This window comes from Anguilla anguilla, chromosome 18, assembly GCF_013347855.1.
Source record: "Anguilla anguilla isolate fAngAng1 chromosome 18, fAngAng1.pri, whole genome shotgun sequence".
NCBI lineage: Eukaryota > Metazoa > Chordata > Actinopteri > Anguilliformes > Anguillidae > Anguilla > Anguilla anguilla.
In genome coordinates, this window is record NC_049218.1 from 10741277 (window position 1) to 10753776 (window position 12500).

The 12500-nt window shown below is 51.7% G+C and overlaps 1 protein-coding gene across 5 annotated transcripts in view; it reads left to right on the forward strand.

Moving 5' to 3' along the window:
* Positions 1–12500, forward strand: part of LOC118217936 (arginyl-tRNA--protein transferase 1) — a 69594-nt gene that overhangs the window by 34549 nt on the left and 22545 nt on the right. For all 5 annotated transcript variants that reach the window (XM_035400175.1, XM_035400178.1, XM_035400174.1 and 2 more), the window contains 2 exons: positions 3454–3635; positions 6669–6768. In XM_035400175.1, coding sequence (XP_035256066.1) covers positions 3454–3635; positions 6669–6768 — 282 coding nt within the window. The remainder of the gene's footprint in view (positions 1–3453; positions 3636–6668; positions 6769–12500) is intronic.

A 12500-nucleotide genomic window follows, 5' to 3' on the forward strand; every position in this document is an offset into this window, starting at 1 on the left:
GGGGGGGGGGGAGAAAGGGAAGAACGAGGGTGATAGAAAATGGAAAAAGATGCAACTGATGGTATTTTCCTGCCTGGTCCTGGCAGACCTGTGGCTCTTTCTAGATTGTGATTGGCTGCTGCTAGGTTGTGATTGGCTACTGCTAGGTTGTGATTGGCTCGTGCTGGACTGAGGGGTTGTGACTGGGCTGTGATGGATGTTATGTGGCTTGTGCAGTCACAAGGTGGGCCAGAGGGTACCCAGACTGATGAACAGAAAGGGCCCTTATCCTGTGCATGTGCACGGTCACACTCAGTAACACACTCGCCCTGTGTGTGCGTATGCACGCTTTGTGTGTGTGTGTGTGTATGTGTGTGTGTGTGTGAGAGAATTTGTGTGAGAATTTGTGTGTGAGTGCGCATTTGTGAGCATGCATGTGTGCGTGTGCATGCTTGCGTGTCGTGTGTGTGTGTGTGTGTGCGCGCGTGCGTCCGTGCGTGCGTCCGTGCGTGCGTGTGTGTGTGTGTGTGTGTGTGTGTGTGTGTGTGTGTGTGTACATACGCATACCTGCACATTTCCTCTGTAACAGTGTGTGTGTGTACATACGCATACCTGCACATGTCCTCTGTAGCAGTGGCTCCTGGACTGCATGCAGCAGGGACACAAAGCCCTGTTTGTGCTCTGATGATGTCAGAAATATTTGGCGTGGGCGTGTTGAGAAAGGGGAGGGCCGGGCCGAGCTGGACGTTTCCTGCGTGACCCTGACAGGTCTGCGCTCCGGAGCGCTGAACCCTCCCGCCCCGCCCCGCCGGAAACGCCGTCACGGCTGATCGGGGCCGGACCGCAGCGTGAAACGCTTCCGCTCAGACAGACGGCCCGTTTGAAAGCGCTCTCTCCTTCGGGCCCGAGCGGACCGCGCTCGCTGACGGCCCGTTTACGGAGTCCGCTCGGAATCGGCTTTTTTAGGAGCCCGGCGTGGAGCCGCGCAGGAAGAGGAAGCGGCTGAAAGCGGCGGAGACTTGAACAGGACGCGGAGTTGCCGTGGCTTCACCGCGCTCTGCCTCGCTCTGTGCCGCGTGACGGCGCGTCTGAACGCCAGGAATCCGCGCGGCGGTGGCGGTGGTTTATTTTGGAGAGCGGGGAGCGGGGGCCGGTGGGCGTCCCGATCGGTGGGCCCTGTTAATTTGGACAAGGTGGCCGGCGTTTGCGAGGCGACGGGAACAGAGTTCTCAGTTTCACACCCCGGATTACTCAACTATTCCCCCAGTGTTGTGATAACAGGCCGCAGCCTCAGAGGATAACAGGGCCCAGATGAAGGGGCCCGAGGGCCTGGATCCTGTTTCCTCATTTTCTCCCTCTCCTCTCCTCTCTCTCCCACGTTCTCTCTCTTTCTCTCCCTCTCCTCTCCTCTCTCTCCCACGTTCTCTCTCTTTCTCTCCCTCTCCTCTCCTCTCTCTCCCATGTTCTCTCTCTTTCTCTCCCTCTCCTCTCCTCTCTCTCCCACGTTCTCTCTCTTTCTCTCCCTCGCCTCTCCTCTCTCTCTTTCTCTCCCTCTCCTCTCCTCTCTCTCTTTCTCTCCCTCTCCTCTCCCCTCTCTCCCACGTTCTCTCTCTTTCTCTCCCTCTCTCTCTTTCTCTCCCTCTCCTCTCCTCTCTCTCCCACTTTGTCTCATTCTCTCCCTCTCCTCTCTCTACCTCTCTTTCTCTCTTTTCCTTTCTCTTCTCTCCCTCATTCCCCATTTTTTTCTTTCTCTCTCCCTCTCTCGCTCCCCACTCTCCTTTTCTCTCTTCCCCCATCCCTTGCTTTTTTTCTCCCTGACATGTTTTTGCTGTGTGTCTGAATTCATGTTGACAGACCCCACCCATGACTCGCCCCCACTGTAGGATACCTGGCCAAAAATGTCCACCATAACGATGTCTAGAAATGTGAGCTTCAGCAAAAGACTGGAGTTTTAAAACGCACTTTTACACACACACACACACACACACACACGTGCGCGCGCACACACTGCGCCAGGACAAAGCTGGCCTGTGTTGGTGCCAGTTGGAGCAGCAGGGCTGTGCTGAGATTGATTTTGTCCATGCCGGGAGTTTTATTAAAAATCTGCTCCCCTGCATGTTGTCTTAGAGGGAGTGGGAGGGGCCCCTCCCGATCACACACAACATTTGGGAGCGATTAGCGGGCTCTGCACGGGGCTACTGTACACCCCCGTCAGGGCCAGCCTGTCCCGTGTGTGTGAGGCACAAAGGCGTCCCACGCCCCTCCCGAAAAGCGCGGCGTCATTACAGAAGAGTACTGAGGGGCAGGGCGTGTTTACCCTGGACACGCTCATTCACACACCAGACCACCCGCACAGAGGCCGTTTAAATACGCTGGGCTGTGAGTGAGAGTCCCTGTCCTACTCCTGCCCTACTCTGCTCTCTGTGTCCTACTCCTGCCCTACTCTCACTGTGACCTACTCCTGCCCTACTCTGCTCTCTGTGTCCTACTCCTGCCCTACTCTCACTGTGACCTACTCCTGCCCTACTCTGCTCTCTGTGTCCTACTCCTGCCCTACTCTGCTCTCTGTGTCCTACTCCTGCCCTACTCTCACTGTGACTTACTCCTGCCCTACTCTCACTGTGACCTACTCCTGCCCTACTCTGCTCTCTGTGACTTACTCCTGCCCTACTCTCACTGTGACTTACTCCTGCCCTACTCTCACTGTGACTTACTCCCGCCCTACTCTCACTGTGACTTACTCCCGCCCTACTCTGCTCTCTGTGACTTACTCCTGCCCTACTCTCACTGTGACTTACTCCTGCCCTACTCTCACTGTGACTTACTCCCGCCCTACTCTCACTGTGACTTACTCCCGCCCTACTCTCACTGTGACTTACTCCTGCCCTACTCTGCTCTCTGTGACTTACTCCTGCCCTACTTTGCTCTCTGTGACTTACTCCTGCCCTACTTTGCTCTCTGTGACTTACTCCTGCCCTACTTTGCTCTCTGTGTCCTACTCCTGCCCTACTCTGCTCTCTGTGCCCTACTCCTGCCCTACTCTCACTGTGACCTACTCCTGCCCTACTCTGCTCTCTGTGACTTACTCCTGCCCTACTCTGCTCTCTGTGACTTACTCCTGCCCTACTCTGCTCTCTGTGACTTACTCATGTCTGTAACCTGCTCTGTGTACCAGAGGGGAGCTCAGCCTTCTGTGTAAGAACCCAGTGTTCTGCTCATAATAGTGGTGACCCCAGCCCCAACATACACATGGAGGTGCACGCACACACACACACACACACACACACACACACAAGCAAGCACACATGCACACACACACACACACACACACACACGCACACACACACACACAGTTTGAGCTCCTGTCCCAGTCTCAGCAGATTTAGTATTTCCCGGTGTCACTGAACTCAGACACCAGTCGGGATGTGAACCTATGCCCTGCCGCTGCTGTAACCCCCCTCTCCCCCCTCGCAGGAGGAGACGGCTCCGGACGGGCCGGAGGCCGGGTACGGCTCCTTCCACCAGCAGTACTGGCTGGACGGGCGCATCGTGGCGGTGGGCGTGATCGACGTCCTGCCCACCTGCGTGTCGTCCGTGTACCTGTACTACCACCCGGACTGCGCCGCCCTGTCCCTCGGCACCTACTCTGCACTCAGGTGAGCGTCCGCCCCGCCCGCCTCCTCCGGTCTCTCCCCCTCTGCCCCCCCTCTCCGTCTCTTCTGATTGGCTGTGGGGAGGCGGCTGGGGCTGGTGATTCGTGGATTTCTGCTTAGAGATGTTCAAGAGTACAGATTTTTTTAAAATCTGTTTTGCACCTCCGGTAGCTAGCAGGCATACACATACACACACACACATACACACACGTGCACATGTGCACACGCCCACAGAGTGAATGGCTCCTTTTAGATGTAACACAAGAAGTCTAGAAAACCTTCCGTTATATTCACACAGATGTGAACAATTTAAGCTGTACTGTTCTTTTGAAGTATGTGTGTAAGTGTGTCTGTTTGTGTAAGCATGTATGTGTGTGTTACTGTGTTTATATTGGTGGGTGGATGGGTATGGGTAGGTGAGTGTATGTGTCTGTATATGTATATGTATATGCATATGTAAGTGTGTGTGTTTCTGTGTGCATATATAAGAGTGTGTGAGTTTGTGTGTGCATATATAAGAGTGTGTGAGTTTGTGTGTGCATGTATAAGAGCGTGTGAGTTTGTGTGTGCATATATAAGAGTGTGAGTTTGTGTGTGCATATATAAGAGTGTGAGTTTGTGTGTGCATATATAAGATGGTGTGTGAGATGGTGTGTGCATATATAAGAGCGTGTGAGTTTGTGTGCATATATGAGTGTGTGAGTTTGTGCGTGCATATATAAGAGTGTGAGTTTGTGTGTGCATATATAAGAGTGTGAGTTTGTGTGTGCATATATAAGAGTGTGAGTTTGTGTGTGCATATATAAGAGTATGTGTGTTTCTGTGTGCATATATAAGAGTGTGAGTTTGTGTGTGCATATATAAGAGTGTGAGTTTGTGCGTGCATATATAAGAGTGTGAGTTTGTGTGTGCATATATAAGAGTGTGAGTTTGTGTGTTTATGTGTGTCTGTGCCTCTCAGCGGTCTCTGATGAGTGCAGTCTGGGTAAACACAGCCCCGTTTCTCTGTAGAACTCCCCCGTCTTCAGAACTGCACAGTTTTATATTGTTATTCTAAGAGTCTGACTCCAAGAGCAACAAATCTGGCGGTGTTCACAGAGCAGATATTTCAGGCCCGTTAAGAGCAGGGAGGGGAAGGAAATATTGTGCCATTGTTGTGAGGCTGTGGGTCCAGCCTGTTTGAGCCAGAGCTCCACATTCATGGCCTGTTAGGCTGTTTACTGGCCCCTGCGACCCAGTGCTGCGTACACCTCTCAGTCTCACACTGCAGCGCTGGGGTAGAAATCAGGGGCCGGACCGGGCCCTGGGCCACAGAGGCCTGCAAAACAAGCGGGGCCTTGTCTCTGAGCACGCTCAGTGTGTGTGACCTACTGTAGAGAGAGAGAGAGAGAATGTGTGTATGTGTGTGTGTGTGTGTGTATGTGCGTGTATGTGTGTGTGAGCGTGTGTGTGTGAGTGAGAGCATGGGCAGTTTGCCTGTGAGTGTGATATCATACATGAACAGTAGGGGGTGATGTTGGGAAGGGTACTTTCTGAGAGTCCACTGAGAGACTCATCTCTCTCAGTTGTTGGATTTACATGTGAATGGAGGAGGAAGCAGAGTTCTCTTTCTTTCTCTCTCTGCTTTTAGGAAGAGAGTCGGGGGGGGGAGTGAAGTGGACTTTCTGCTCACAGTTCTGTTGTCCTAAGAGCAGCTGCTGTCAGGCACATGGAGCATTGTGAGGATGTGTGTGTGTGTGTGTGTGTGCACCAATGAGTGTTTGTGTGAGAACACAAGGGATATGTGCATGTTCCTGTGCTGTGTGTGTGTTTGTGTGTGCATGTGCGTGTTTGTGTGCCTGTGTGCGTGTGTGCGTGCATGCATGCGTGTGTGCCTGTGTGCGTGCGTGCGTGCGTGCGTGCGTGTGTGTGTGCGTGCGTGCGTGTGTGCCTGTGTGCGTGCGTGCGTGCCTGTGTGCGTGTGTGTGTGCATGCGTGCGTGTGTGCATGTGTGTGTGCGTGTGTGCGTGTGTGTCTGTGTGCGTGTGTGTGTGCATGCGCGTGCGTGCGTGTGTGCATGTGTGTGTGCGTGTGTGCGTGCGTGCCTGTGTGCGTGTGTGTGTGCATGCGCGTGTGTGTGTGTGAGTGTGTGTGAGTGTGTGTGAGTGTGTGACATGGAGAGAGGAAAGAGATGCACATTAATATTAAGCAGCGCTCTCTGAGTGTTTTGGGGTAATTGGCCTGTGTTGGGGTGTCAGGTTGCTGAAGCGGGGATAATAGGCGTTGGTGCGGCTGTCAGGGGGAGGGGCCACAGGGGAAAGGGGTTTTTATTTTTTTTTGTGAATGGGCCCCTCACCTCTCCTGATCCCAGTTCATTCACAGCCGTCCTGGGCTTTGTCACCCGGGGATGGGAACCCGGGAACCTGGCAAAACCCATCTGACCCCAGACCAGCACTCCGCTGCCTCCCTCTCTCTCTGTCTCTTTCTCTCTCTCTCTCTCTCTCTCTCTCTCTCTCTCTCTCTCTCTCTCTCTCTCTCTCTCTCTCTCTCTCTTGAGTTCAGCCATTTTGTCTTGTGTTCAAAGCTAATGGAAGGAAACCACTCTGGAAACGAGTGAAAGGAATATAAGGAATGGGGGGGGGGGGGGGGGAATGAAACGGGCAGGAAAATTAGACTGAAGCAAAAAAAGAAGGACAGAAGGATAGACCGCGGACATGGCAGGGAAATGGAAAAAGTGGAGGGAGAGAACAAAGAATCTGGAGGAGGGAAGGAGTGTCGCTGAGCTGAATTTTCTCTCCCCGTGTCGTATTGAAAGCTCTTTGATTTATACTCACTGTACAGACTGCTGCCACGCAGCTTTAAGTTAACAAGGCAGAAATGGAAAGTGGAATGTAGAACAAGATTAACTTTCTTTTTGAAATGAAGTGTAGGATTAAACGTTTGCTTTAGTGTATTTCTTGTCCCTTTGTTTACAGTGGTGTTTTTTCAGTTATCGGGGATGTGCACCGATTATGGTTTTTATTGTTTATTATGTGATGTCATTTCCTGTCATTGCAGGGAGATCGCCTTCACGCGGCAGCTGCAGGGACAGTCTCCCAAACTGTGCTATTACTACCTGGGCTTCTACATCCACTCCTGCCCCAAGATGCGCTATAAGGTAGAGCTCCAACACACACGTGTGCACACATACACTCGCACACACTCACACACACTCACACACACATACAAACACGTATGCTCGCACGCACACACTCACACACACATACAAACATGTATGCTCGCACGCACACACTCACACACACGCACACACTCACACACTCACACACACATACACACTCACACACACATACAAACACATACGCTTTCACGCACACATAAACACACACACACACAGGCACAATCGCACACACTCACACACACATACAAACACGTATGCTCGCACGCACACACTCACACACACGCACACACTCACACACTCACACACACATACACACTCACACACACATACAAACACATACGCTTTCACGCACACATAAACACACACACACACAGGCACAATCGCACACACTCACACACACATACAAACACGTATGCTCGCACGCACACACTCACACACACATACACACACGTATGCTCGCACGCACACATACACACACACACACACACAGGCACAGTCGCACACACTCACACACACATACACACACAAACAGGCACACTCACACACAGGCGCACTCACACACACCCACTCACTCACTCACTCACATGGTCATGCACGCACACATTCTCACACACACACACACACACATACACACACACACACACACACGCAAACACGTACGCTCGCACGCACACACACACACACACACAGGCACACTCGCACACACTTACGCACACGCACGCATGCACACACACACCTGTAAACACACACACTTTAAGTAGACACTCCTGCAGTAGGGTTAGCATGCGCGTGTGTGAATGAGGTCTAAGTGTGTCTGGGTGTTCTCTCTGCGCTGGTCCTTGGCATGGACTAAATGAAAGGACATCTGGGTTTTGTACACGTCTGCAAGGTCAGTAAAATGACAGCATGGCCACCCGTCAGCAACAGATCCGTCACTTCCAGAGCCAAGCCCTTCTTTCTCCCGCTCCCTCTCTCCCTCTCTCCCTCTCTCTCTCTCTCCCTCCCTCCCTCCCTCTTAGCCTTCCCACGTGCCCTGAACAGCTCTCCTGTGAGGAGGGGATGGGTACTGCATCAAACTCAAAGCAGTTTTATCAGTGTCGTTTCATAAATGATGTGCGGTTTATTCTCACTGCAGAATAACAGTATCTGAACTGCCATTCAGTCATTAATGGGGCAGAACAGCAAACACTGGCCCATTGCGGTCTGGCATTCCATTTCACACTGCTATGCTGAAATACATTAAAAATAATAATAATGAGTAAGTAAATTAAATAATTTATTGGTAACGTTGAACGAAATGACTGTATGAAATGCAGTGAAGAGCTAGGCTATCTGGTCGTCATGGCGAACAGACTCAGTCAGTGGAGGTAATACGCTGCATGCCAAGCTCACAGTGCCCTGAGTGGCAGAGCGGCAGGGAGTGCGCTTTAAAAAAGAGCAGAGGCGTGTGTCCCTGTCGCACCCCGACCCCCTGAGAAGCCCTTCTGATGTGCTGGGATACGTCCTTATCTGCTGTCAATCATCAGTCAAACCACACCCATCTGCTTTTCCAGCGCCTAGCGATACGGGTTAACGAGAGTGAAGGTTTCAGTCTCATCGAACCCTTTACTGCTTTATGTCTGTTATATATCTCTGAGCACAGATCTGGTATATATCTGTTTAATATCTATCGTGTGACAGTATTGTGAATGTTAATGCAGAGGTTCTGTCTGCGTTTGGTTATGAATGTGTCCCTTTCATGGTTTCTCTCCCCCCCTGCTGTGACTTTCATGAGGATCATCTGCGGTGTTTCAGTCTGACACCCCACTCTGCTGTGGGACGGGGCGGAATATCGCAGCGAAAGAGAGCGGGAGTGTCCGGTGCTACCCGGGACGAGTGGGACAGGGTGCTTCTGTTCTCGTCTGGCTCCGGAGCACCTGACACAACAAATCGGGGCCCCGGCTGAAGACCGCCATTAGCTGATTAGTTGAATCAGGTGTTTCAGTGCCAGGCTAGAGGCGAAACCCAGCCCCCCCTGCTCTGCCCAGATAAGATGAGAGCCCCTCTGTCCCACAGCTTCAGAACACGCGATGTGCTGTCAGGACCGCGTCACCCGCTCCGGGTTCCGGGGTCAGAGGTCAGAGGTCAGAGGTCAGGGAGGTGTAAGGATGTGCTGCTCGGGCTGTGTGCGCACCGCCTCCCTTAGCCGCGCTCCCTTGCAGTTTGCCCATCTGTTTTAGTCCCTGGGAGGAATTTTGACACGCTCCCTGGCACCCGGATTGATGAATGGCCGCTGCTTTGATGTGAGCGTTTGCACAACTGCGGAACGTTTTCCTGATGTTTGTTGTTTCAGCCCCGCTGATTTATTCCAGGTCCTGCGTGTTTTTGAGCGGCGTGTGTGGAATCGAGCGGGATGTGTTTCAGTCTGCTGCCCCGGCCCGCCATTCGTAGTGTGCTGATAATTTAGGGGGTTTCTGCTTGTGTTGAAAAGTGTGTATGTGTGCGAGTATGCGAATGTGCATGTGTGAGTGTGTGTGCATGCGTGTGTTTGTGTGTGTGTGTTTGTGTGGGCGTATGAGTGTGTGTGTGAGTGACTGCACGTGTGTGTGTGCGCGTATGTGTGTGCGCGTGTCTGCGCCTGTGTGTGTGTGTGTGTGTGTGTGTGTGTGCGCGTGCGTGCGCATGTGTGTGTGTGTTTATTTGCGTGTAGCAGGGGAGCAGACACCTGTGAAAGGTGTTAATTCCTCTTCTGGCTCTCGCCTCACTCTCTGGTGCTGATCTGTTTCTCTCATTCCCCTTCATGACCCCCATACATATACATACATACACACACACACACACACACACACATGCACACATGCACAAACACCACAGGGATGGAGGTGCCAAGTTCTCTAGACTCTACTTGTGGGAGTAATTTTCTGGCTGTATTAGCATTAGTGCAAAACCTACTCTGCTTTAACCCCCCCTCCTCCCCTTCCTCCTCCGCACAGCTACCCTATAGTATTGAATAATATTGCCCATGTTAATACTATGGATAGATGAAATTATTTCACCTTAGACACCGTACAGGTTTTGGAGGTGCAGATGGCGAAGGCCATTTTCATGTCTTTGGGGGCCTCAGATGTTAGGTGAAGTTATGAGAGAGGGAGAGAGAGAGAGGCCAGTTTGCTGCCAGAATTATGGACTGTGTTGGGACTGTCTTTAGAGAGAATGAGGACCATCGTGAGGGAATGTAAACAGTACTTAAGGCTCAGATCAGTGTGCAGGCACTGGCTGGACGGACCTGCAGAAGTCATTAACGGTTGAGGGAAAGGTCATTTGTGCGCTACTGTACAGTTCAGGAGCACAGGCACGTGTGTGCACACGCTCCAGCTCTCCCCCGCTCCACACATGTGCGCCTACGCTGGTCCTGCTCTCTGCAGCACTCCAAAACACACACACACATGCATGCATGCACACTTCCCTGTACCACTAAAAAACACACACACATGCATGCACACACACTTCCCTGGACCACTAAGGAACACATGCATGCAGACACACTCTCACTCTGTCTCCATTGTGCTCGTCAGGCTAAGTCATTCATAGAGAATTGTGAGGATTGTCTGAGAATTTCAGGATGGAGTTGTGTCTGTAGGGGGGTACTTTACCGTTTTCCCCCCTTCCCTTTATAGTAACATCGGCCAAGAAGTGTTCCATTCATTCATTTACTCATTCATTCCTTCATTCACTCTCATTCTCTCTCTCATTGTCTCTGTCTTTTTAAGCACCTCAGATGTCCTGCCCCTGCTATGTACTAAGTCTGGGAGCGAGTCTCGTAGAATCCCCCAGCCGTGTGTGTGTGTGTGTGTGTGTGTGTGTGTGTGTGTGTGTGTGTGCATGTGCATATGTCCATGATGTATGTGTGTGTGTTTGCATGCGTGCGTGCGTGTGTGTGCGCGCGCGTATGTGAATGTGTATATGTCTGTGATGTGTGTGTGTGTTTGCGTGTGTGTGCGCGCACGTGCATGTGCCTCCTTGTGTGTGTGGTGTGTGTGTCTGAGAGAGAGAGGGAACCCTGTGCGTCTGTGCTGTGTGTGTTTTGGTGTCTGTGGTGTGTGTGTGTGTGTGTTTTAGTGTCTGTGGTGTGTGTGTGTGTGTGTGTTTTGGTGTCTGTGGTGTGTGTGTGTGTGTGTGCTGTGTGTGTGTTTTGGTGTCTGTGCTGTGTGTGACTGGAATATTGAGTGATCTGTTGTTTCGGTTCTGCCCTGGTTGCCAGGGCACCCTGCCTCTCATTAGCTGGTATTTGCCCCTTCCCTCTGCCTCAGTGGGGCTGGGGCAAGGCTGAGGGGTGTGAATCTGTACCTGGAATTTGCCCCAAAGGAGCTTGAAGGGGGTGAGAAGGTCAGCCAGTTCCCACCCACTCTCACACACAAGCGCACACACTCGCTCACACACTTCACGTCCCGCTGCTGGTTTCTTGAATGATCGCTAATTACACAATTAATGCTCGGGCCTGGCATTCTTTTCTTCCCATCGTTTCTTCTTTCGTATCATTCTTTCCTTGGCGCTGCCGCTCCCTCAGCTAATCCGGTTTCTGACTGTCCCTTCCAGACATTTTGCACTGTCTCGTGAAATTATGAAGTATTCCTAAACACACATGCACTTTTTGGACAACCGTAGAACATTCCTGCGTCCTTCGGGGAATTTTATAACACTCCTGCTGAACCATTTTGGAATTCTGGAATACTTTGGTAACCTCTATGGTGCTCTAGAATAGCCTTCCAACCGTTTTGTTGCTCCTGTAACTTCTGTGGTATTCTGGGGCGGTCCTGTAGCCTCTGTGTAATGCTGGCAGTGTTAAATGCGGTGTCCTCATTGCCTGCTGTGCCTGTCTGGTGCATGGAGGACAGTGCTCCTCTGACTGTGTGCCATGGCTCAGACTGACTCCTGCTGAACTTTTTGAGAACGGCAGCCGCCCCCCCCCCATCCCGCCGCAGTACAGATCTGGCTGCAGCGCGTCCCTGTGTACTGTCCAGAAGACATATTTAAACATTACACTGCCCCTAACCACAGAGGGCTAGTTAGCGCTGGCGTCGGAGGGGTTGGCAGTGGCTGCGCCTGGCAGGGGGCCACAGGTTCACACCCCTCTTTTGGCCCCTCCTCCTGGCCCTGTCAGACAGGTGCTCCCACCTCTCTTCATCTGCACCAGATCTGAAGCCAAGCTAAGCAGAAATGACTCTGTCCCAGCCCAGCTCCTGTGTTTCTGTTCTCAGGAAGAGAGAGAGAGAGAGGAAGAATGTGAGAGAGAGAGAGAGGGAGGAAGGGAGAGGAACAGTGAGAGGGGAAAAGGTTGAGAGAGAGAGAGGGAGGGGGAGAGAGTGAGAGTATTATTAATTAAAAAAAATAATAATCCAGTAATAAAGGAAGGCCCAGTTCATACACAATCCATTGTAATTTCAATATGTATTATTTTATTTGGTTTCATTACAATATTAAGTTTTATTTGTTTCAGATAATGCTTTGGTGCTTTGGTAAAGTAAGTTCGTTCTTCTCGTGCCAGTGAAGCTTATGTGAATTTGACCTGCTGCCGGGCATTGTAAGGTGAAGGGGATTATGGGAAGGAGTCCTGACTTGGCCTGCTCGTGTCAGATTCCATGTACCCACCGGCCTTGCTAAGGCCTCGATAGGGTTCTGACCTCCACCAGCCTTTGGAGGACTCCAGGCACAGATGTGTGAGGAGGTGTGTG